Consider the following 26,923-nt stretch of genomic DNA (forward strand, 5'->3'; position numbering starts at 1 on the left):
CCAATGAAATGTTTGGGTGACTCAAATGCACCGAATCACCCGGGAGCATTTTCTTAAGTGTGTAAAAGTATATTCCAAAACTGCCCAGCATTATCTGGCTCAAAGGAAACTAACATTTATGACGATCTACTTATAAAATATATTCTCACAACATTTCAATGCATGCCGTTCATTATGTTGAAACTAGGACTGTCACCCTTAACGTGTTCAACAATTAAAAAGCCTTGATTAATGCATTTATTTATTTATTTATTTATTTAAAGGGCATTATTCCGTGGAGGTACGCAACAACGATTCTCTTCTGGTGGTTCATTTTATAAAGAAATATATATTTACTAAAAAAAGAGCAATGACTCTTCATTTGGATCTGTTATAGATAAAAAAAACTAATATGAAACATATATACAGGCTTTTTTACATCATTTATCTTTCTGTTACCACAATATACAGAGAAACTGAGAGTTTTTTGCTCATATTTATGAACGACGATTAATCGTGATTAATCCACAGCTACCCTCTGATTTATCAGATTAAAAACTTTAATCGTTCCACATCTCTGGCTCAAACAAACGGATCTAATTGAAATATTTAGATAAATGAAACGCTACTGTTTGCCGTTGAAGGAAGGCCATGAATCTGTGATGGGTAGAAGAGAAGGTTATTGCTGGTCGACTGCCGCTAATCCCCAGAGTCTGGTGGAAAAACTCTCCTCACATTCGACCACGACTGTCAAGGTGGCCTTCAGCCACTTCCACCTGCTCCGGTGGAACAGCTCAGTGTGGCAGCCAGCGAGTCAAAACCTGAAGGAGATTATTTACTCACTCGCTCTTTCTCCCGTTCCCTGCGGCGTATGAAGTATTTTGATGCAACTGTTGTGCGACATTTTTTTTAATTTGGTCCATTTTCTAACGGCCAGATTGTCTTTGAACAATAAAATCTTCCTGCTTTTCACAACTGTTTCACATATCAGCAGCTATTATTTGTAGCTCATGAATGCCTCCGGGGGGGAAGAATCCAGGAGGTAGTGTAGCAGCTTTTGTTTGCTTAAATTCTCGGTCCTCTAAGTTTGGTAACGTATGCTGCGGGGTGTGATTGGCATGCATGAGAAATGAACTGCCGCAGATGTGCTGTCGAGGTGACTGTTGAGAATGTGTGACTTTCTTGTCACACGTATTTATTTTAGCTAAAGAACACTAATTGTGAGATGTGTTCTGTTGCTCGTGGATATAGCTTCCATGAAGATTTCATCAGTATGTCGTCTCTTTTAAATTTAGTTCCAGATTTCCAACCTAATTTTGCTTCAAAAATATTTAAACTGAGATAACTCAGCAACACTTACATCAGGCTTGAGGGCAATCCAATCAGTGGCAATGGAAATATAAAGTCAACAACTATTATTTTCTATTTCTCGTAGACAAGGTACCCAGGTGTCCTGGCATGTAGGCCGGTGCACAGGATGGTACGATACCTGGCATCCACAGAGTCTCGCCAAGACTCTGGTGGAGCAGACTCTACACCATCTGGAGCTCGCCCACTTGTGCCACCCCACCCAAAGCCAAGAGGATGATTGCTATCAGCATGATTACGCCTTTATTAGATTAGCCTTGCATTGTTTACGGGATTGTGGCTCAACCCATCCCAGCCTTGAACAAATACTTCCTTCTGGGTGGGTGGCATGATCAAGTCGACAGCTGCTGGAAATTTTAACTTATTACAATATAAATTAAGGGAGAAAAATCACCAGGAGAAACGTACAAACGCGGATCCATTCTGTTCTACTGCAGTGATATACCGAGTCTTCAGTGATGGTCAGATTTGTTTTGCCAGGCAAGAAATCCCCCCCTAATGTTCTCCCACAGCATATACATACCTCACGTCAGATTATCACGAGAGGCAAGCTGACAACCCTGATCATTTTTAGACTTTGTGGCTTAATTTGTTTCTTTGAGTTAATGATGGATGCTCGTCTCATTGAAATGCAGTTCTCGACACCAGCAGCCTTCCATCCAACAGTATCAGTGAGAAGGTGATGTGGTTTAATGGGCTGGAAAAGGTATTAAAACAGATAAAATATTCAAATTCCTGCGTGATGAGTGCAGCATAGTCGGTTTTTGCCACAGCCTCGGTGAAAATGGAGCCATTTTGCCACTGTTGCAGCTCGTTAGCTGCTCGTGTTAGCGCCACGCCAAGGAATGAAGACATGATCAGAGGAGGGAAATGCTCTGCCAACGTCTGCCTGGTCCATGCCAGTGCATGGGGCGAAGGGAAAGGTAGTGGGCAGCGCCAACTTTCCACTCCAGCTGGAGAGCCGGTGAGAGGCATTGTCTCTCTGAGCTCCTACCGTCAGCCCCTTGTAGTAGTTTATCTGTAAGACTCGCTCTCTATTTCAAAATAGCATTGAGCCTCCTTGCCAAACACTTTAGTGGTCTAAATGCTGTTTTTTTTTTTTTTTAACACTTCCCAGCACAATAAACCTTTTGTTTTCCCAGTCTTAAAAATATTTCCCCCGCTCTTAAATATGGATCATCTTATCCTGAAGCTAAAGGAAGGATGTTGACTTTCTAACTAATGACTGAAAATACCTAAGTTCATTCCAATTTTTATTTATACATCGCTCTTTAACTGGCGTTTCGGATCATTTATTCTGCTGAACATAAAGGCAGGATCCTCTACAGTGACTCCCTTCATTGCCATTAAAAGAGGAGTCCGTCTGTATTCCAGTCACGACTACAGCTGATGGTCAAGTCACCAGTCGACAGAGCTTCACTGTCCTTGTCTCTGACCATTCCCTTTTTGCTCTGGCCATTGCCACCAAACTTGATTTTTTTTTTTTTTTTTTTTAAATACACATTTTCATAAGTGTAAACTACCACCCTCTGTTGGCCATGTCAGGGAGCTCAACTGTCTGCTCAGCCTGACGCTCAACAATGTCACTTCATGCATGTAAGGCAGTGATGTCATTATTCACCGCAGCTCCGTGCCCTTCAGTTCATTTGATGCAGTTTTTAATTTGCTTAAAAGGCAATCCACTGACTCAGAGAGCTAATTTGAAGTGATGATGAAGTATGAAACTGTGAAGTGTGTTGTGCGGTTTGAAAAACGATTGCGTTATTGAGCTTTAGCCGCTCTCCTCAGGTCCAACTGGCTGAAGCCCTGCTGTGGTCGTCGGGTGGCCCTGTGGCAGGTGTGTCTGCTCAGCGCCGGCTTCAACTGTATCCTGGTGGCCTGTGTCATCCTGGTGGTGCTTTTCCTGTCTTTGGAGCTGCTCATAGACACCAAACTCCTGCAATGTAAGTAGTATGCACAGCTTTTTACTTATTTCTCCTTTTTATCATGGTTTGTTTATTTATTTATTTATTTATTTTAATTAAGTTGATGTTTGCTAAGTATGCAAATCCAGCAATGCCTGTGTGAACACCTGGGAGGCTTTTGGTGCAGCATGCAGCAGCGGTTCTGTACTCCACCGTCCTTGAACATTAAACTGAGTCTTTTACTCTTGGCTGGTGCTGTCCCCACACTATGACCTTCATGCTAATGAATTTCGTTGAATTCATCCATTCCGTCAGTCATTAGTGTCTTCTGTACTGTAAATCTGCACTGCTGTGTGTATAAACTGATTGAATCCAAGAAGTTTAGAGGTCATAAAAAGAACGGGTATCTGTTCTGGTTGTAGTTTGTTTCATTCCCTTATGCTGGTGTGATGAAGCATTCACAATACATTCACTGAAGTGCTTCACTTAGGTTCTTTTAAAGTATACTTGGCATTTCGAAGTCGTTTGGTTAACTCTCATACATCAACTTTAGTGTCCCTAACATATAGAGACAAACAGCCATTCAGTCCCAGGCCCAGGAGTCACCACTCAGCCTAAACCTGCATGTCTTTGGACTGATGGAGGAAACTGCCACAGTGACAGTGCTAATCACTGTAACAATTATATTTAATTCTTTATTACAGTAAATATTAAAAGTTCCCAACCTTTTTGGCTCAACGGGAGAGACAAAAGGCGAAAGCAGTAAAAAGTATCCAATATTTAGCAAAAATAAATCAAAGACAAATAAAAAAAAAATAAATCTTTTATAGTGAAATCATCTTTTCTTTCCATTAATGATAGGATATCTCCACCTCCATCGGCTATAAGCCCTGTTTACAATCTTATAATGTCAGATGAGAATTTACTGCAGAGCAGTGCTGTTTGACGACATCGATGTGCACTGCCACAATCATGTGTATGTATTTAGTGTCGGCTCTCTCCGTCACTGCTGTGTGCAGTCTTGCCAGTCACAGAGCTGCTGGTGGAGCAGGATGGTAAATGGTTGTGATGGAGAATGATGGAGAGAGGTGATAATGAAGCAAGCCTCTTGTCAACGGCAGCAGGCACACATCCCCATCGATTACTGGCCGGCGTCCAGCTCTGACGATACCTGAGTCTCGCTGCAGGGACTGCGGGCCTCCGGTCACTTCAGATCTCTTGTATTCTGGAGAGGCGTTTGCAATAAGGCAGAAGGGAGTGAGCGAGTGCGCAGAGAGATTAGCAGTGCAGGACATGAGCAAATCCAGGTTGGCACTAAGGACTGATGGATGGACCTAAAGGTGCTGATGGACAAAATATCAAAGAGAGGAGCAATAGGAGCAGTACAAATGGTGAATTATAGCATCTATTAATGACAATCCAAGACCCCCAACCCATTCATTTTCAGTTTATCTTCCTAAAAATCTTTACATTTGTTCGCTTTCTTCTCTCAACAGTTTCTAATGCTTTTCAATTTGCGAGCATCATCCACTGGATCAGCCTTATCATCCTCTCTCTCTTCTTCTCAGAGGTAAGAGGTTCCTTTTGGGGTCAATTGAACATTGTTTTTGCCACCACCACTAATAAAAAGCTGAAATTTAAGATGACATTCTGCATTTCCTTTAAATGCGTGATTCAATTAAACCAAACTTAACTTCCTTAAAGTTTAAATTATGTCCTTTGTCCCGGATGTGCAAACCAAGTACAAGCCTAAGGGAACTAGAGTGGGTGGCTGCCATTTAACTTCAATTATTATACTCCAGTCTTCTTGTCAGAAGTTCGCTTTAGCCTCAGAAATTCTACCTCAAGGCTGGATTGCTAGGAAAATATCCATCATCTGAACCATGCTTGTAATTAGTCTTGATAAAATTTGAGCCTTTGTTTGGTAAAACAATGTCTTATCATCAGGTTGGAAATATAAAAAAACGCAATGGAGAGGGGAGAATGTGGCCCACAGGCCTCTATTGGTGCAAACCAATTACCCCGACAGCCTCAGCCCCAACGCCCTAAACCAAACATTAATTACGAGTGAGCCTGCAGGAGCAATAATTACAGCTGCGCTTAATGAGCAGTGGGGATGGGGCTGGAGAGATGTGATCCTTCCAAACGCCGGTCCCGCTGACATCATCGGAGGAGAACCATCGGGGAATGGTGTTACGTACAGTAAGGTGGAGCGTTTCAGCAGGCACCAGTCAGCGAACAGCCTTCAGACATGCAGGCGTGGTCGCCGCGCTTCTCATTTCACACCAGCACTGGTCTCCAACATGTGCTCCAGATGATGGATTGGCACGACCACTCGTACATGACATCCCATGCTAATTGGAGTGTAAATCAATGGGCCTGCAACCAACAGCGCTCAACGAGCACAATGTCGAATTTGATAGGCGGTCACATTACAAGTGTTGTGCCTTTGGAAGTCAAAGACCAATATTGGAGAACAATTGGCACATATTGGTGCAGAATTGAAGGATTAGGTTAGTTATAAATACTTTAGACGGGAAAAGACTTCTTTACCTTTTTTTGAGGTGACATTTCCATATTGTCGGGTTACGCATGTTTGATATTTCCTATCTGGGGCATATTTTTCTTCAGTCGAAAACGTTTACTCTTTTTATTTTTGGCTCGTTTCAGATGTGGCTTTCTTATCATTTTACAGTATTTAGAAGTAAAGATCGAAAGAGGAAAACTGCATGGGCCCCTCCTCAGTTTTCACTCCATCTTCACACGTCTTGATGGAGGTTGTTGGATGTGATGACAACTCAAAAGACTGAGAATATCACAGGAGCTTTTTATATGTACACTCCCTCTGCCATCTATTTTAATGCTTTCATTTATCCCTCTCCTGCCGCTCTCAGACTGTCTTCAGAATTGTTGTGCTTGGGATCTGGGACTACATAGAAAACAAAGTCGAGGTGAGTACTGCAGTCCTGTGTCATCACAGTTTGAATCTTTTCCAGCTTTCCTCTAATATTGTTTTTAATTTGACCACCTGTTCCTACATTACATACCTGTATGCCCAGCTTTATGTTTATTTGCCGTCTTGCCAAGAGTTGGATGAGGGGATCAGTCCAGTTTCATCTGTGTGTGGATGAATATGAAACTCTCACCAGCAGCTGCTTAATGTGGCCCAGTGGACTCGTAGTTTTTTGGGTAAGGGTCCTTTGGTTGCGGTACCAATTTTGCACGTCTGCTTGTGTGTGCGACTCCCCACAGGTGTTTGATGGCGCTATCATCGTGCTGTCCCTGGCCCCCATGGTGGCCTCCACGGTGGCCAATGGGCCCAGCAGCCCCTGGGATGCCATCAGCCTCATCATCACCTTACGCATCTGGAGGGTCAAGAGGATCATTGATGGTGGGGGCAGACGAAAAACTTTACATCCATCAATCGGAATCATTTTGTGGCACGATTGAAGAAGGAACAGCATTTTCATTTCCCCCAAAAGAACACAGATGCATAAATAATCAGCTGGCCCTGAAAGAGCAGTGTGACCCTTTTCTCTCCATGATTATACAAATTATTTACTATTCAGAGCAATGTGGCTATTGATCATGGCTCAGAGTAAATTGCTGCCACTTTGCTACTCTAACTAGTATTGATTGTAAGGGGCTAGTTAAGCAGATTCAGAGAGGCTATAATAAATATAGTGGTTGTTCTTCCCCCTATGCTAATATGGACCCGCTCGATATCTGTTTGGAGGTCACCCTCACCGTGGGCCTCTGACTGCCAGCAGGATCTACTGCGCAGACCGCAGAGGAACTCACTGTGCAGTTTGTTTAAATCCACCTAGACGGAGGACAAGTGAAGCTCTTCTGTGTAAAATTTCCCTTTTAATGTTCAATGGAGACAATATTTCCTGTTACAGCAATAGTTTGACATGACAATAATATTTTTCATACCTACAGACAGATCATCAACATAAAGACGTAATTAATCAGAAAGTATACGTTTAAGCATCGCTGGTTTACTCTGGTGAAACACTTGTGCTTCTTAACATGCTGCTGCAGTGTTGGTTTCAGGGGAATGAACTCATAAGTTTCTTCCAGCACACCTCGACCTGTTGGGTTTGATCTCTGTGAGTGATTGAGTTTTGTTGTTGTGCAGGCGGCAACGCACCTCAGAGAGGGGAGAGAGGAAAAAAAAGTCTTACTCAATTCAATAAATATACAGCTCAGGGACCGGCTCAGTTATCGCAGGAGAAGGAGTGAGTCCTTCACAGAATTAACTTGACTTGTAAAAAGGCAATATTTGTGTTGGACCTATGGGAGTGGGAAATACAGAGAACAGCATCTGAATTTGTAAAAAGTAGAAAAACAAAGTTGAATGTATTAGCAGTGTGACATGCCAGCTGGGAAATATCAGCCTCTTAAACACAATCAGAAAATAGGTGGTCCAAAAAAAGGAACCACAGTGTTTTTAAATGAAAACAGTTTGCTGCGCAGTAAATTAAGCGAAAGGTTTCATTTAGCTTTACCAAAACCAACAGTGAGGCACTTTAACCTGCAGACGACTTCAGAAACCAAATGCAGTGCATCGCCTGTTTGCAACAATTGCAATAAAAATCCAAACTTCTCAGAGCTGTAATGATGATACTGCCTTCAGCAGAGCTGTAGTACTTAACATATGGTCGATGGTGAGGCACAAAAAAAAAAAAAAAATAAAACAACAACACAAAAAAAAAAACAGCAAGGAACTCAGGAAAACACAATTATTTGCGTATATATGCGATAAAGGTTTGTGAATTTCGTGAATTACGACAGCTGTTAGTGATGGTGTAACACGCAGGCACAGTAAGCGCACTAACACTCACACAAATGTTCAATTATTACCCTCACTAAAACAATGTGCGACTAAACGAAACAACCTCTGCTCCAGCCTTTTGTACTGAATTCTGACTGGAGCGATGGGCCCATCTGATGTCCCCTCTTTTGTGTTTATCCCAACGTGACTATAAATAGGTATGAGGAGCATGTGGTGACGGCCTTGTGCAATGCCCCCTCCCCACCCGGTGTTTCATTCTCATCTCAGCGTTTAGGCGAAGCCGCCAGTTGAGTCTTGATAATGTTTCACATTCACAACCACAACACCTACAGACATGTTGGAATAGGATTACTGATTATATTTCACCCCCCTTACGTTGCTCGTAGCAACGGCCCCCGTCAGGGTGTAGAGCTTTGCCACGTGTGATATCATGCGGCTGACTGATAAATGTGACGGCAGAGGTGTGAGGGACTGGTTGTCTGCCAACTGCGACGACAACAGGTATCCAAATTTACTCTCAGCATCCTTTTTTTAGGCACACCTTAAAGTGTGTCATGTATAAATAAAACGTGCCGCGAGATTGCACGAGGTGGAGACACGGACTGATCAAAATGTGATTCAAGAGTTTGACGCATCACTTCCGAGCCGACTGCTCGTGTGATATTTTTGCGCATTATATTTACTGTATAGTTCATAAAGTAATCAGTTAAATCGCTTAAAAAACAGAGCAACAGATGAGCTGCAACTTCTTCAGTCAAAAAAGAACAAAAAACAAAAACTGTGACGTGAGTTGATGAAATTGATAAAAGATCACGGAAAAGAGTCAAGTTTGATTTGTGGCAGCTCAGAAGTTGCTGGTAACACTTCAGGACGACACTGTTGTAAGAAGGAGGTCATGACAGACACACTACTTGTAGGGTGAAGGTTATTTATTCTAACAATAAAAAAAAAAACAAAAAAAAAACAAATCCCAAACATCCTAATATCAGTGAACATGCTGCCCCATCTCTGACCCCACCATTTCAGTTTCAGGGCAGTGACTGCAGTTCACACAGATGCTGTACACGGGCCCCAGATGTGTAGAGACTTTGTGAAGCGAAATGACACGTGATCTACTAAAAAACATGTGACTTTTTGACATCAGCGTTCAAGATACGATGCAACGATCAACCAGAGATCCATGCAGTCTGACAGACAGCTCCCCCAAAACACTGACCTTTGATCCCCATTTGACCTCAGTGGATTTTACCACAAGTGTCTTTATGCAGCTGTTTTCAGTTCATTTAGGTTTGTGTTTTATGGAATAAAACCATTATTCATACAGATGATCTGTCTCTCTTCCTCCCTCCTGTCACGTCTTAGCTTATGTGCTACAAGTCAAAGTTGAGATGGAACTGGAGATCCAGCAGTGCGAGAAGACTAAGGCTGTGAGAGAGGAGCAGCTGGAGCGTCTCACTCAGATCTGCCAGGAACAGGCTGTGAGTACCAAAACGGGCCGAGCCTCATTTCCCATATCCCCGCATGCAGACTTTTCAAATATAGCAGGTCTAGTCTGTCTCTTATAATATTTCTAGACACCACGTATTTGTAGGGAGGACAAAGGTGCACAGTTATTACACTAGCTAGAAATGCAGGCAGGTAAGAGGAAGGTTCGAGGAGCAGTTTCTAGGTCTTTATGCACAACACAACCAGCTGTGCCTCTGCAGAGCAATTAGAAATTTTGCATTAAGCAATATTTTATAAAAAAAATATATATATATATATAAAAAAGATTGGGTGTTTATGACACACAGTTAACAGCACAAAGTTGAAAAGGGTCTAAGTGAACTCTGCTGTTTTTACAGTTCCCATCTATTGGTTTCTATTTTAAAACTCTCGAAACTGTCCATTTCGTCAGTTGTGTGTTAGTGAAGAAATAACTGTGAGAGCTTCACAGCCACATTTGATTGTGTGTGTAGCGCTCAAAAGATGACTGAACAGGATACGACTTCTAAATCAACATAGATGTGGTCACACATGACACAATCGTATGTGCCATGAATAAAAGTGTTCAAATTCCCTACCAGGAGTTTGTCGCTAAATGGTTTCTATTTCATTTATAGTTCATTTACACCCATATTGCCGTTTAATCTTTATATATGAAAAAGGATTATAGAGTTGTTGTGGTAAATAGTTTAGGGTTGCAACACTATCTTCCACTGAGAGAACTGTCACATCACCACCAGAGGAGGGCAGCAAGGACCTACAAACAGGTCGACTCTTTCTGCACATTTCATCATGAATCCTCAGAGCACACCCACGGATGATGATACCACAGGGGGAAAAGGAGACTACAGCAAATAAATACTACCCCCCCCCCAAAAAAAAAAAAGCTTCAGGTTTAACGCCAGAGATGAATAATGATTATTTCAATACATCAATTATCATGGCAACATTTCTTATGTTAATTGATTGTCCTGTGGGATCATGCTCTCCGTCAAAAATGTGATTGGGCTGATGTTGCATTGACAACAAAAGTTTCAAGAGTTCTAAAAACTCCATGTCTATCATAACGTATTTGGTACAGCTGTGTTTCGTTATCACCGGGCCTTGTGCTAAAGCCCCAAACCTTGAAATCGTCACGGAGAGACATAATGACTGTTCAGAAGAAAACTCACAGTACAACTGAAAAATATTATGCTGTAACCTTGATGTTTCCTTACATGATCTGCTATGTGAAGAGAAGATTAGAGAAAACAAATCGAGATTTCAGGGGAAAGCTTTGTTGTCTGAGTATCTGAGACGGTGTCGCTCTTGAGTGATTAAACTTTGTCGAGTATCTACAGCCTAATGAACTGTTGATTCAGCTCTGCCTTGATGGCCATGACCTGCATATCTAAGAGTCACATCCAATATATTTTACACCTCAGATGTACAAATCTGTCAGACAATATGATAATTGTTTGTTGAGTTGAAATCACACAAATCACTTTCTCTTGCTTCCTGTTTTCTATTTCCTCATACATGCCTCTCCCTGTTCTGTTTGTTGCCCTCCGACTTGTCACTCTCTGTCTCCAAACCCCTCCCCTCCTCTTTTCTTGTCACTCTCCCTGCTGTTCAATCACCATCGCGACTGTCCTCCACCCCACTCGTCTCCATCACACGCACATACGACCATCTCCAGTTTGAGATCAGGCAGCTCAGGGCCCATCTGGCCCAGCAGGACCTGGACCTTGCAGCAGAGCGTGAAGCAGCCATGCAGGTCCACCATGTGTGGGGTAAACAGGGCAGGAGCTTTCAGGTTGTAGAAGGCTTGACTCCTGGGGAGTCTGATGATGAAAGTGGCCAGAGAAACCCCAGGGAGCACCACACCAGTGCAGGTATGGTGCGGTTTCTAAAGCAGTGTTTTGTTTTTTTTTTTGTGCTAAGGGTTTGAACGAACTCTTAATAAAGCATCTGTTGGCTCTAAAAGACATTTGGATGACTTCTAAGTCGGTGCATTCAGGGCAAAGCAGACAGCGTTAAGATATTGATAATACACAATGTGCCAGGTGTTTGTTTGAGAAAGCTGACCAACCAGGAGGGGGGTGGAGCATAAAGTATGTACATAATTATGTGGAACAAAAAGTCTCGAACATCGTAACATCAGGTGAACTGGATGCCGGAGCGATGTAGACTTAATCCGAAGCAGTTGCCCTGGAGCATCTTCATGGTCGGGCTCTTAGTCCCTTCATGCTGACACGCAACAGCCATCTGACCGCAGGCGCTCTGGGATCAATGTGAAGGGCAAAAAAAAAAAAAAAAAGCTTTTAGGGATCTGATGAATCCTGGAGAAAACAAACATGTTCTCTGACACTGCGTCGGCCTCCATGGGCGTCTGTCAAGCTTAAACTATCTCTCTTCCCGCCTCCCCTCGTGGCGAGGCTAGCCAAACCAGCCCAGACCACTTGGGCTATTTCAGGTACAGAGTGCTCTGTGAATTGGGCCTTGTTAGGAAGAAGTGGGTCCCTGTCAACATCTGTTCCCCTTCACCTGCAAACCACAATAGGGCAAAAGCAGGTTCCACGGCAGCCACAAAATTACCCCGAGGGCATAGTGGGAAATCTGGTCCTCAGAAACAAGTGGGACTTTTTACTGAAACATGGTCACTGGGAGGAGCACTTAGGCCACGGGGCTTAAGGCAAGTCAGGTCATCTCACATCAAGTCAAGTGTTTTGCCCAGTGCTGCACGCAGCAACGCCTTGACGGGCTTCTCGCTGTCTCACCTGCACGGAGCCATCAAACTATCAGCGCAGCGTCTATTATCATGTCTCAGCTCAAAGTACCAAACTGTGTATCACATTCAGCCCAGTGGAGCTTTTTCTCAGCAAACAAAAGACAGAAGTAAAAAATAAAGTAATGATACTGCAGCAAAGGAAGACGCGACATGTTTGGTTGGTAGGAAAAACGCTGCTCTGTTAAACTATCTAAGCAGAAGCAAACGTGATTGATATCTACGCGTTAAGACGTTAGACTGCAGGTCCGCAGCCACGCTAACAGGTTTGTTGGGCTATACCCATGATAATGTCAAATGAACGACGTGTCCACAGTGGTGATTGTAACACTGATGTTAAACAGCTACAACATCTTACTTTGGCATGCTAACATTAAGTGAACTGAACATGAAGTAGAACTGAGGTCATAAATCAAGTTCTGAAGAAAGTGAATGCTGCCGATTGTACTCATCACGTCTGACATAAAGCATATTGCATTTAAAATGTAGGTGATACATAACCTGCCAGCTGGAGTCAGGGATCCATCCATGCTGCCTGCAGCCTGCTATGTTACCAAATCAAACATTTCTTCATTTTTTTAAATTAAAGTAGTAATTAGCTTAGCATTCGCTTCAACATCAATAACCTTGATGAGATCTCCTTCGTCTTTGGTGTAGAACGAATGCCTCACCCATAGAAATGACGGTTTAGAGCTGAACTAAAAAGACCTCAGCATGCCATCTTTCCTTTTCCAAAGACAGATGACAGTAAATTTTATGTATGCTGGACAGCTTATTCTTTTATTTATTTATTTATTTATTTTTTCTTAAGACTCATGTGTTATTAATTGTGCAGCGATTGTCTCAGTCTTGTTTTAGTGAGTGCAATGCTTCCTCTCCAGGGGTGGCTTAAGGATTAATATTTTAAACTGAAAAATAAATGAAATTACCCATCAGAGTCTGCAGCATGTCCCTGGGGATGGGGGCTAGCACTCAGGGTACTCTGGGTTCGCACTCAGCCAGCGGACAGTGAGCTCAAGACCAATCAAGCGAACAGACCAGCGGAGCAGATCACAGACAGTCACCACACACGCAGAGGCCTGCGAGACTGGAGGGATCCGAGGCCGAACAAAGACCCGACTCCCCCGTTTCTCTCAGTGCTGAAACCAACCCCACCCTGTCCTAGTTTATTTCTGGTGCACCAGTGTGCAGCTAATGCACAACCTAAGTGTGCAGGATCACCTATAAATCACCAGTGTCCTGGGGCGTAAGTCATCTCCGTCAATATTTAGTTGTAAACGTAAGAGATAGTTTCCTTTTGGAGTAGTTTGTGCTGTTAACAATGAAATGGGCCGAACTATCTGAAGAGAAAAAGATTTCAGATCAAATTATAGTCATTGAGTCGGTTACACTGTATTTAACCCTAATTTGAATATTTTCCTGACATAACTGATATTACTATTTACTTGTAGCTATTAAATTGAATTAAGAATGAAATAATATGAATGTAATTTTTTTTTCGATTGTTGCTGTAAATTCACTCCACAATCTTACTTGCCTTAAATTGACTCGTAATTTGTGCAAGATACTGAAACAAATCACCCACGATGGCTGCCCAGTCACAGTTTTGGTATAACGGCTGTATGTGAATATCTTGTGAATGGGAGAAGGTGGCTTTAAAGTCAAAGCACTTTGAGTGGTTGATCAGATGAGAAAAACACTGTCCACTGGTGGAGGATGTTACGTTAACTATCTCTCCAGGTGAGGTGCTGTTTTCAAATTGCAGAAAGAGCCTGAGGTTTTTCTGTGAATACTTTTTTAGTAGATAATATTAATTGTTATCTCGGATTTTTTCTCTTAAGACTTATTTCTTCTTTATCTCAGATCCAGTTGTGCATGATGACATGAACAACTACATCAGCCAGTACTACACTGAAGCAAGCAGTGGTAAGGGACTAAATCCTACGATGAAGACGTTGCTTTCTATCTATTGATTCATGCTGTAGATAGATATATATACTGTCACATTCAGTCGCAGTTAGATAATCTGCTGAGTAAATATCTTACACCTTTCCATCGTCTACTAACCAGTCGCTGGTTATTGAATGTCTGTCTATATTTTCCAACAGAGCACAGTTCCACGTTCCTTCACAGTTTAGATGTGTTGTCTATCAGACAAAGGGCTAATTTGTTATTGTGTGTTTGTGCGTATGAAATGTCCCTGAAGATGCTGGGGCCTCTGGTTTAGGCACTCGGATCATCACCATGGCAGCCATTGACGTCCACCTCCCCACCAATACAAATCCTGTTCAGTCAAACCCGGTGCTTGCTATGGAGCGGGTGGGCAGCGCCGTGAGTGACCCCTCCACCAGCATACTGCGGCCCCACAGCCTGAGCAGCCACGCCCCGGCCTCATCTATGACAGACTGCAGCAGCACGGCTCAGGACGCCGGTCTGAGCTACAGCGCTCACCGCTGCTGCCCTCCTCCCTTCTCAGGCCAAGACCGCTGCAGGGACCCCAGCGTGGTGGTGCAGGAACTGCTCTCCTCCCTCTCTGAGGACTCCTGTCTTGCTCAAAAGGGCCTGGCAGTGGACCCCGTCAACTTAAAGCTTCCCAGCCCTACAGGCTCAGAAAAGACCAGCCCCGAGCTGGACAACAGAATAAACATCTTCAACCGCAGGAACCAAGAGGAGAGACGAGGTCGGGGAAGGGGTTGTGTGCTGCTGCAGACCAAACCACTCATCCACCTGCAGGGCAGCACCACCGAGCCATCCCTGGACGAGAAGTTCCGGCTCCTGGGACCAGCTGACACACCTCTGGGGCACATGCCTGACACATAAACTACATTTACACAGAAACAGGAACTTTGTTTCTGTTTTTTTTTTTTTTTTTTTTTTTTTAATTTCTCTTTTAACTGCCACCTTGTTTGGCATATATCTGAATTCTTGCGGCAGGTAAAACCTCACAAGAGGGACCAGATGAGATTTTAAAAATTGGATTTTTTTCTGTTGCTGTGTAAATCCAATGTTAGCTAATCCAGAGCAAGCTTGAGCCTTTCGCTTCCAGCTAATACTGATGCCCCTTAACTTGACGTGTTCAGAAGTCAGTAGTAGAAATGACAATAACAACCCTTAGGCCCTTTGTCATACTGTCCAACCTCCTCTGTTCCTTTGTGATGGATAAAAAAAAAAATCAAAAAAAAAAAAAATCTGAAAATGTCCTGAAATAGCACAACAAAGACAATAACAGCCCGGTAACGGGGAGTTGAATGTGTTCTTGGACACATTTTTCATCAGGAATTCTCACTTTGAATAGGTCCTAAATGCACTGAACTTTACATGAATTAAAACCAGCAAGGGGCCATTCAAGCCTATACTGAACAAAAACAATGCTGAACAGTGTTAGAAACCACACACACCATTCTCTGCAGTTACAAGGAGTGTTTTTTTTTTTTTTTTTTTTTTGTTGTTGATGTTGTTGGTGTTGTTGTTGTTGTTTCCTTTTCATATGTATTTTCAACTAAGTGTTTGTTCAAACAGCCACAGGGTACATAAGACTGGCTTTAACTATTCAAACAGCCAATTTTCTTTTTTCTTTTTTTTCTGTCACATGTTTGTTTGAAACCACGAACCATCCAACTTTATTGAATAGCATTTTTGTTTTAGTAGGGTATTTTTGTGTGGATGAAATGGAAAGGTAAGTGGCTGGATTCTTCAAATAATACTAGATTGGAGTGCTTGTAGCATGAACCTTTAAAAGATTATGTGCCCTAAATGGCAAGCAAATTCTTTGCACTTTAATGTTTACAGACACTTTTGTAAACTCAACATGGAGGAGGTAATTGCCAAATGCAGGTGTTTTCATTTGAATGAAAATAGCAAAAATAAAAGTTAGTATTTCCTTACCTGCTCCTAGCTTACGGACTTTTATTAATATATTCTTTTGTTTGTTTTGAATTTTCAGCAAAGACGCTGCAGGAAGAGATCAGTCTGCTGCTAAACGTGCGACCTGGTGAGGTTCAGTGGTTTGGTATCTGGGGTTCATTACAACACAGAGCACTTTCATCATCTCCTTATTTGCATATGGTGTTTAAAATGTGAATTATTTAAGGTTATTAACATTAGAGAACCTGTCAGAGCAACTGCTAATTGCTCGAGTCATTGTAAGTGTGTCATGAGAAGAATCAGCTCCCTCATGCAATTACCTTCATATCACTAATTCAGAAGATAAACTGTTGTACCATTTTGTTGCTTGTCAAGTGTTTACTAGTATCTAGAGAATGTTTTAATTCTTTATAAATCTAAAGGCAGCAATTGTTCTATCAATACAAGAGTTTTTAGTTGATCTTGAGATAAGATTTGTTGTTTACAGGCAACCATCTTTGACATTTGTAGAACGCATTCTGGGCTAATTACATTTCACTGTGGCAGTAAATGGAAGAATATCAAAAATAATAATTAATCAATGTTATATAAGAGTATCAGAAATTCTGCCTGTTGCTCTTGAAGACATAAAACTGATCCCTCATCCTGTGTCATGGCTTAGGCCCTGACTATGACCGACTGTAAGGTCAACCATTGTGCAGCGTAGAGCTTTGAATGGAAACAATATATGAAATATCCTTTGGACAAGCTGATGCAGCCTTAAAGAACTGGATTTCAACCCCACCTGTCAATGTGCAATTTGTCAGAGCCCCCCTCTTTGCCATTGATGTGATAATTTCAATTACCAGCAAGCACAGTGTGTGTGTTGTCACTGATAAGACACAGATTCAGCTCTTCTCTCTGGTATGGATTGGCCATAGGAGCTCGAGATGAGAGTGGTGGCGCGTGGAGGAGATATATAAATATACAAAGAGAGAGAGATTTTAAAAGGGAACAGCATCAAAAATTCCTAGAATGAGCAATGGGGAGAAATGAAAAGGTATATAATTTTTAACATAACTAGAAACTCACAGATAATTTGAAGCCTTAACCAAACATTACCTAAACATTAACCAAAATGTAAACTCCAAGATATGAGACAACAACACAGGGGAACACATCGTTTCAGAAACAGTAGAAGTTGCAGTTTCCTTCTTTACTATCATAATAAATAAGAAAACAACGTTATTGTTCGGAAAACAGTTATTTTGAATTGTAAAATTTAGGTTTTTGATCATTTTTCCAAAGCTTGAGTCATCTAATCGACAATCAAAAAATAGAATAAATTAAAATATAACAAATTGTTGGACGTTGAAAGTTTGTAAATCACCACCTATAAAACACCCAGTATGTCCACTACAGCAAACACTGTTGGTAGAAAGAAGCCTTTTTGTCCTTTTCAGATGCCGACTGTGTTGTGGCTCCATTTAAATGAGCTGACATGTAAGTTGATAACCTGGATCTGCACTCTGCAATTACTGCACCCATCGCATCAATCAAGTTTAGAAAAAACAACAGTGCCTCTTGCATGCCATGGAAGAAGTAAATAAATAATGATCTGCTTGGCTCCTGATCCACACAAAGGAATCCCATTGAATGCGGGTGCCAAACTCCGCCTCGGCCTCCATTTGTCACAGCTGCCTTGCTATTAATGTCTCAAGTGGAGGTGCTGTGCTGCTAACCTGAACCTCTTCCAGCTCAACCAGCCATGTAAAGGACGAGCCAGCTGATATGACTCAGCTTCCAGCGCCGTCCCGAGCAGCTCCACTGATGAAGCTGAATTATTTGTACTTGTAAGGCATCTTTGAGGAAGCACACAGACACACACTGAATGCCTTTCCTTCATGTGGATTTCGTGAAAACTCTTCCTGATCCCAGTTTGTCAATACGTATCATGCCAGGTGGGTGCGAGGGGACGTGTTGGATTTTGACAGGTGGAGACACGGAGCGGACCTTTAGGAGACGAGCTAGGAAGGAAATTGCTTTTGGGACCTCTCCAACGAAACCAGAGGCCCAGACGTTGTCACACTCACAGGAAGCTGAGTGAATTAACAGTGACCATTAGACACTTAATAATTAAAATGTTTTAATAATGGTACAGAGGGAGTCACTTTAACTGCATTAACATTGCATGATCACTGTTTCATTCTCATTACAGTAACAGAGGGGAACCCGTCAGCTCCGAGATCAGAGTTACATCTGCTGAGGTACAATAAGACAACTCCTTTCTTTCCTTCCTTCTTCTTTCCTTTACATGAAGCAGATCCCGATATAACACCGTCACTGTTTCAGCAATAGCTAAATGAATCCATGAGGAATAATCGTATTTATTCATATCAGATAGGCTCAAAGTTCAACCTCACTGTTTCCAAGTCCCGGCCTGATGTCATGTACGGATTGTTTCTCTCTTTTGCTATAGTGACCATAGTGTGGGCTGAAGAGCTCAACATTCATGGCAGGAAATAGAAAACAGAACTAATATTGTGAACACGTCTCTAAATGAATTAAAATGTGTCTCTGTATCTTAAAAAATGAGCATCTCCTCGCTAACAAATTAACTTAAAAAGGAAACAATCACGTGCCAGCTGCCCCCAACTGGTCAAAAACCGTAGTGACTGAAAGTTTCATTCTTTTAGCTTTTTGTCAAATCTTGTCAGCTGCTAACTGTCAGCACATTTTGATATTTGTAAACGAAATTGAAGAAAACCAACCAAAATTTGATGAAGAGTTCTTAACACGATGTTGGTCTATTGGTCTTTGCTAATGGTGACAACGTACCTCTGTTTGGTTATGAACAAATGTCCTGGAGCAAGACCAAACAATTTTTTTAATATATATTTTCAGTTCAAGCAGCCATTTACTAATTCGTCACCAGAGTGCTCTTGTTTATGAACGTGATTTCTTGGAAGAGCTTGTGAAGACAGAGCCGTATGGCACCGAACAGCTTACCATGTGTCACAAAGGGGTCAATCTCATTGAGAACAAACAGATGTGGGGAAGAGGGCAGCATTGCTGCTGCGGTCTGACAGATTCAGAACACATCTCACACAGGACTCCCTGTAAAGAGGCTCTGAAGCAGGAGAAAAATACAAATAAATTATACATCATTCTTTAAAAAGCTTCTCAGGTTCTCTTTTGGAAACATACTTCTTAAGTGCACGAGGATCCAGCCGTTCGCTTGGTGGAAATAAAAAAAAAAAAAAAAAAAAATCCACTCAGGAGACTGTTGTCATGCTACAGGAGATTTTTTTTCCCCCCCCTTTGAATTTACATATAAGTTTTTCTTCTGGTGCTTGTTGTGCTTCTGGATAAAAGTGGGTCAATGACAGAAAAAAGAGGAGAACTACAAAACAACACCCAGTGAGTGACCCAGCTCAATCACTTCTGTCCTCTTGAGATATTAATTATTAAATAAGTACGTGGCAAATGCAAATCAAATGTTTGAATATGCTAATAATAGAAACATATTATTATAACAAATTATGAGAAGGAAAACCAAAATCACTTTTTTTTTTTTCCCCCTCAGTAAGCTTTGCCTAATGTGAATCTCTTTGGCTTTGTTTTTCCTAAAGGGAGGGAGACACACAGATAATCCCTCTTGTTTCTTCTGCATATGCTAAAGACAATCAGATCAAGAGATAGTCTAGTTAGTCATGTGATAAACGCGAGGACACAACTGACTTGGTCCTGTGGGAAATGGGATGCTGCATAATTCTAAGCGCCAAACAGCCGAATAAAATAATCTACCGAACATCAAAATGAATTCAGAAACCTAGAGCTGCAGTTATGCATGACTTAATACCTGAAGGCTAAATTAGCAGACATTTTTTTTTTTGTGAAAAGCACAACTCTTCAGGGAAATGTCTGCCTAAGACCTCCCCTCCCTTAAAAAAAAAAAAAAAAATCCTACTAAAGCCACGTACATATTCATATTCAATCTCTCACATCCATAGCAAATGGATAAACCTCCTGACCAAACATCTACAGTAACATTTTACATTACATCAGGGCACCCTGAGTCACCAAACATTAATGATTTACACAAATCTTCACACAAAATGAGAGCAAGAAATCTTGTTTCCTTCCTCAGTGACAAACTTTTCAAATGAAATAAGACTTTTGCTTTTGGTGCTGCGAAAAGCTAACGCTGTACTTTTAGAAATAGAAATAGAAATACACTATGAATATTTATGAGGGAAGCTGAAATTTACATACTGCGAGTAAAACAAAAAATCCAATTGCTGTCAGGTCTGTTTTATTTTATTTACCTAACTGTCTTGAATTCGAGCCAGATCCTGAATTACTCTTGCAGATTGGTTGCAATTAGAGCATTTGCATTTGAACAAACCAACTTACAAAGATATTCTTTAGGCAGGTTAGCAAGCCTGCGATAACATTTGAACAAACAGCGTGTCCTTTTAACACTCATAAAAATGTTTCTCCACAAATGTGGCTGTTACCACAAATAAAAACAAAACAGCTTTTTTTCCATTTTAGCAGTCATTTTCATTTGTCCTATCATCCCAGACAGCACAGAAAACCAGATTCCCTGCAGTTTCTCTAGTGACCAGGCCAGACTCTGACATCAGCCATCCTGAATCCAGTGGCCATCAACGTAGTCTGACTCAGTTGCCCTGGCTAAATCACAACTGTCCCAGCCAGAGCTTGGGGTGTCTGCCAACGCGTGCAGGGGCCTTGCAACATTTCCATCTGGCCTCCTGGGAGTCGCACATCAATTGCTCTCAGCTAAATGCACTCACATATGAATATTTCAGTACAATTTAATGTTTCAGCTACAGCCCCAAAGGAGCAGAGCATCAATTTGTGAACACAGTTCTCCTGGAGTTAAAAGCCAGGCCGGATAATACAGTATGAAAGGCGCTGTCAATCTAGAGGTCCCTTTTTCACTTGAGAGACAGAAAAAAAAAAAAAAAAAAAAAGGACACCCCCTTTTGCCTTCAGAGTCCAGCTGCATACAAACAGCTTTTCAAAGTTTCCTCAGAAAAGTAGACGACTGAGGCAGCAGTTGGCGGCTTTGGGCCCATCAGAGTCACCGGTCGATTTGCAAGCTCGGTCAGCTTCCCCTCCTACTCTCTCATATATTACCCCCCCCCCCCCCCCCCCCCCCCCCCCACCACCCAAACACATACAAACACAGATGGTTGAGGGAGCAGGTCAGGGAGTCATGCACCTGCTGTCCTGTTAATAAAATACCCCAAAGTGATGCTGAAACCTCTTCTTTCACACAGAAAAGCTCTCTTCTGGTGTGAGAACATGAGTGCTTTACAAAACACGCAAATTGTGACACAAGCGAGTTAATCAGTTGGTCAGTAAACTGACAGTTGGTCGGTAAAGGACTGAAGCCTGGACCAATTTAAACAATGTTCATTACTTTGTCTTCAGGGAGATGCTGCTAATAACAAATACCGTCTTTTTCGTGGTCAATTAATCATTAAATTATTTGTTGCGTATGATTCCTGAAAACTGTTTAAAAAAAAAAAAAAATCCTCATTATAGTTACACACAACTTAAAGTAAGATAGAAGCCACAAATATACAAAACTGAGAATCTGAATCCGAAAGGTGCTTATTGAAATTTTGCAAAGGAATCTATTAATCAACAAATGGTTTCAACTCAATTTTAAGAAATGGATATTTGAATAAATCACTGAAGTCCCAGGTTTGTAAATGCATATGTTGAGGTGGCTGCAGCGCTCTGTCAAATTCCATCATACTCTTTAGTGTTCTTGATATTTTTTTCCTGTCCAGTGAGAAAAATTCAAAGAGGTGTCTTCTAAATCTGAGGCAGCTCTGACAAAAAAAAAAAAAACTATGATCGCAAACATAAATATGGATGTTTTTTTCTTTCTCCTCGCAGACCGACACTGTGCTGAACTGTCACACATTCACTAAGTGATAGCATTTAAATTAGATTCCACTGTCCTCGTTTATGACACGGCCTCTTGTTAAACCCACTGATAAGCAACAGGACTGACGCTTGGCGCTAATGAGAGCAGCTGATAAGAAAATACAAAATGTGCATTTGTAAAATAAAGCAGGCGGCTGACAGTTACACTAATAAGGTAATAATGGGACTAGTTCTGCAGCCCAACAATGCAGGGTTGCCCCGAGGCACTGATCAAAAATTAATACTAATTATCATGTGAATACTGCATTAACTCAGAAGATTTATGAATTATAAATCTGCAACATGGTTCCCCTCTCAGAACGGCCTTGCTTGCATGAGGTTGTGATTTTTTTTTTTTTCTTTCTTTTTCCGTCACTGAGGCATTTTTGAGCACCTGTCACAAAATGCATTGCGGTGCATACAGACATGCCATCACTGTTTTGTTACCAAAAAAAAAAATATTAGAATTATATTTTTAAAGTACTTTTTTGTCGTTGTCATTAAAAATTATTTGAGATCATATCTGTTCAAACATTTTTAATATCTTATGACCTGAGAGTGGGCTCAAAGGACCAAAGCCACTATTACCTGAAGCATTTATTGCTGTAAACCATCGACTATATTTTAGATTACAGTTCAAGTGTAGCTTAAGTGTCTCTCTCAGGGGGGAGCACAGGTCCAAATTTTGCTCATTTGAAATCATTTGAATTACAATTTATTAGCAAATGTGCTTAATTGTGATAGTTAGAATTTATCTTTACTGTCGGTGCTCGATATTTTCTTTTGTGTTTTGTGCATGATTGAGTTGTACTTATGTATGAGGTCTGTATTGTTATTTCACAGTCATCAGGTTGGATTACTTCATTTTGTAAACAACATACAATCTCAAATGTAAGTACAAATGACCAAAAAAAGTTTATATAAATATTGACATTGCAAAGTCTTCCTCATTTGGTGTCGGTCATCAGCGATAAACGTCAATATCTACAGCAGCTCTGTATTTCATGTGATGATGAAATAAAACAGACACGCGCAGAGAAAAGCACAATTCAGCCACAAAGTTGTACTTGTAAGAAAAAACTGACTGAGCACAGGTTTTATTATAAAACCTGCAGAAGTCAGTTTAAGAGTTCACTCAGTAGCTTGAAGCTGTCGCTGCTTTTCAGATCTCACCCTGAATTATGAAGGCAGAGTTTGATTCCCTCTGAGTTAAAAACTGAATGTCTGTGTGCTGTTCGTTCTTCAGGTTCAAACACAAACCAAACTAAACTGGAGCTTTTTTAACCAGCAGTTGGCTTCAGCGGGACATTTCCTCAAACTGACAGCAACAAAATAAGCTTCAGGCCGCAGATTTAAAATATTTATATCAAGGACGTTCCAAACCTCTTCATAAGTTTCACAAACTTTATAGTTGATCCAGAAATGGCGACGCTTGTGACCTGTGATGTTTTGAGCATTTGCATTGTTATAGAGCCATTTTTGTGAATGACCTGCCGATGGCAGCACTCCTACTGCTGTGGTGGTCTATGAAACCACTCGGAGTCAAACAAGAATGTAAATATGATTTGAAATATTTTTCAAATATTTCATAAAGTTGGAAAAGCATCCAACATGTTTGTCAGCCCACAAAACATTTTTTTAATCAGAGACAGTCTATCTTTAACTCCTAATGTTTGCAAGTAAACGCCAAAGGGTGCCTTTCATTTTGGAAAACAAAAATAACCACCACTCAGGTGAAGTCGCCTAAAGATGCCAACTAAAGAAGGTCAAAATATACAGGACACATACAGTCATGAGTGATTTGCCCACACATCGTGGTAGATCTTCAGTTCTTTTTTAAATTCTTACCAAATAGATGTGTGCGAATGACTTTTTTTTTTAGTCCAGGTGTCAAAAGTCTGTTTCCAAAAGCGGCATTTCCGTAAGTGAGCCCGAGTTGTTCCCTGCAGTCCAACGACAAGGTCGCGTGCCTCCCTTATCTCACACCAAGACAGTCAATAAACAAAACTGGCACAACTTTAACTGACTCCAGCCTGGGGAGTCTGTGAATTACTCATAGGTTTGACAATAGAGGCAAAGTGCCATGAAAGTCTAAAACATTAATGTGAAAACGAATCACGGTGAAAAGTTCAGTAATACTGGCCAGAAAAGCCCCCCTCCCCCCATCCTCCCCTCCCCATGCAAGAACATTTGGTTCTTGCCAAAGTTTAAGTGGATGATTTCAGTCACACATATATATTGCATGAGGTTAATGGGACCCATCAAATTGTGATTAGAGATTCTTCTGGGAGGCTCTTATGCCAGAGTGATGTCTGGGTTAGGTCTAGCAGTCATTAACAGGTCACAAACAATAATGCTGCATGCAATATTTCACGGGATCTTGAATGTATATAAAACTACTGTCAGCCAAACCTTTGACCAGCAGCATTAGCCAAATGGCGCACTCAGTTCTAATAATTAACAGGATATATTTTATTTAGCTGCACCAGCTACACATTGTGGGATAGTTTTATACAGCATACATAAATAAATCACAGCATTGTGCACCTTCTTTGTTTTTTTTTTTTTTAAAGATTCACAATTGGACCGGCGTCCACAGTCCTGACTAAAGTGTCCTGAGATTTGATGTTAGTGATGTCGCAAGTCACGTCCAGCTCAGCAGACAGGAAGCCAGAACATTTTTATGTGTATAAAGCACTCAGGGGTCTCTAAAGAATAAAATACATTCATATATATATATATAACACATTTTTATTATATTCAGGCCACATTTACAAGAAGAAATGAAAATGGCTTGAATAGGCTTTTCTATGAAAAACATCATATCAGTGGTACATTTTAAACAGGCCGATTCCAGTCGCGTTGAATTAAACGTAATACGCTTCATATAGCATAACGTCCAGCATAGAAGAGATCAATATGAACTCTATTGAAATACCTACGATTTAGTTAATGCATCCTAATTCAATTGAAATGCCATTAGCTCTGCCAGCTGACAGTTCTATTCAGCAATAACAGTCTACAAAACGAGGAAACTTACTAAAAAGGAAAAAAAAATGTGGATGCATTAGAAATTCAAGACATGAATGTTGAAGTCGAAAAAGCCAGTATCTGCAACACAACATCTGATTTGTTGCATGCAAACACTTCAAATAGATCACAAAGAACTACTTACCTCGGATAAACTTGGGATCTGTTAGATTTCCCACTGTATTTACCGTATTTACTGCACTAAATTTGATGACCTGCCAAAAATCACAAGGCAGGATTGAATTGATTTCAACTTTTGAAAGTTGCAATATTCATTTTTGTTTTACTTTATTCACTTTGCAAATAACATGAATGATGTTGCGCCACTGTTTCCTCAAGCCTATAATAAGGAAAGTGACACATCAGTTGTGGTCCAATTGACCTGAACTCTTGAATCATCAACTGCTCCCTTTAAAGCTGTGTTCGATGTCATAAGAAACTAAATGCAAAACAGCCTGCAGAGCCAATGCCCTTGAATAAGCACGAATCAGTTTGGGCAGATAAATGGATGTAACCTCTGGGTTCTGGATTCCCACTGTTACCTTTAAGTGCCATTAACAATACTGCAGGTCCACCTTAACACTGCTGGTAAAAACAATCAGATGTGATGGAGTCTGGCTCATTGTTGTCGTTGTTCTCTGCCACGCAAAGGCCTGTACCCACGATGATAATATTAATACTCCACTGCTCGGCCAAGTTGGCGGAAGAGTCCCAAACCTCCCCCGAGGCTGAAGTTGACAGGTCTAATGGACATAACCAAACGAGGGTGACACATCTGGTAACCTCTGGCTTTCAAAAGAGAAACCGTCCTTTAAGACATAATAATATTGATTGATATTGGCCCGTTTTAAATTTAGATTTGTCTGTTTTTGTTTGTTACACCATAGATGGTTGGTTTTATAAACAATACTTTTTTTTTTTTTTTTTTTTATTTCAGAGAGTGAAGCTTCATTATTCGCTCTGGTTCCTTTAATGCAGTTCCACTTTTCTTCCAGTAGATGGACTCGTTCTCGAGTAAATCAGCAGACAGACACAGCAGAGACTCTGTCCTCAGATCTGATGAATTTCTGCCCAAAACATTATTAGTTCCTGCCACAAATTCGGATTTTTGGGCGACCTTAAAAAAAAAAAAAAAAAAAAAGGAAGTCATCTGCATTGTGTTACATCCGTATCTCTTAAGAAATGTCCTCCCAGAAACAGAGAAAGAATGGCTGAAATCAAAATAGATGTAAAAATGTATAATAAGAGAGACAAGCAAAAAAAAAACAAAAAAAATCTTTCTTATCTATGCAGGACAGGGCAACAGTTTTCACGTGTGGTGATTGGTAATATGGAAGAAATACTGAATAACAATAATCAGATATTAAGAAATGAAGCTCCCTAGTTTCACGTAAAAAAATAATAATTTCTTGGTGCTTTTCCACATTTTTAAGTAAATGCAAGTGATGATGATGATGATGATGCCTTGAGTTTTTATCGGAGGACATTAAATAAATAAACATCAATAACTGCATTCTTAGGATTTTGTCACCCATAAATAAGCCACACACAGATCCCTTTTTTTTTTTTTTTTTTTGCAGGTTCAGAGAGATGCAGCTGGACGATTGGAGAGTCCGATGCAGACGACGTCATGACGTCAGAGGAGCTACGCGCGGGACCCTGCAGCCTCCTCGCCCCCCTTCCAGTCCGGAGAGACACAAGTTATCAGGGAGGCAAGCGAGGGGGCCAGTCATCTGCTCACATCTTTTCTGCATCTACCACCGTCCCCTCCATCCGTCCTGT

At 41.1% G+C, this 26,923-nt stretch overlaps 1 protein-coding gene across 1 annotated transcript in view; it reads left to right on the plus strand.

Moving 5' to 3' along the window:
- LOC115041444 (transmembrane protein 266-like) overlaps nucleotides 1–15,121 on the plus strand; it is a 35,585-nt gene extending 20,464 nt beyond the window's left edge. Inside the window, exons 3-10 of the mRNA XM_029498887.1 lie at nucleotides 3,136–3,290; nucleotides 4,748–4,821; nucleotides 6,146–6,202; nucleotides 6,504–6,642; nucleotides 9,412–9,527; nucleotides 11,213–11,408; nucleotides 14,165–14,227; nucleotides 14,508–15,121. Coding sequence (XP_029354747.1) covers nucleotides 3,136–3,290; nucleotides 4,748–4,821; nucleotides 6,146–6,202; nucleotides 6,504–6,642; nucleotides 9,412–9,527; nucleotides 11,213–11,408; nucleotides 14,165–14,227; nucleotides 14,508–15,121 — 1,414 coding nt within the window. The remainder of the gene's footprint in view (nucleotides 1–3,135; nucleotides 3,291–4,747; nucleotides 4,822–6,145; nucleotides 6,203–6,503; nucleotides 6,643–9,411; nucleotides 9,528–11,212; nucleotides 11,409–14,164; nucleotides 14,228–14,507) is intronic.
- The last annotated feature ends 11,802 nt before the right edge of the window (nucleotides 15,122–26,923 follow it).

The sequence above is a fragment of the Echeneis naucrates genome, chromosome 3, assembly GCF_900963305.1.
Source record: "Echeneis naucrates chromosome 3, fEcheNa1.1, whole genome shotgun sequence".
NCBI classification, from domain to species: Eukaryota; Metazoa; Chordata; class Actinopteri; order Carangiformes; family Echeneidae; genus Echeneis; species Echeneis naucrates.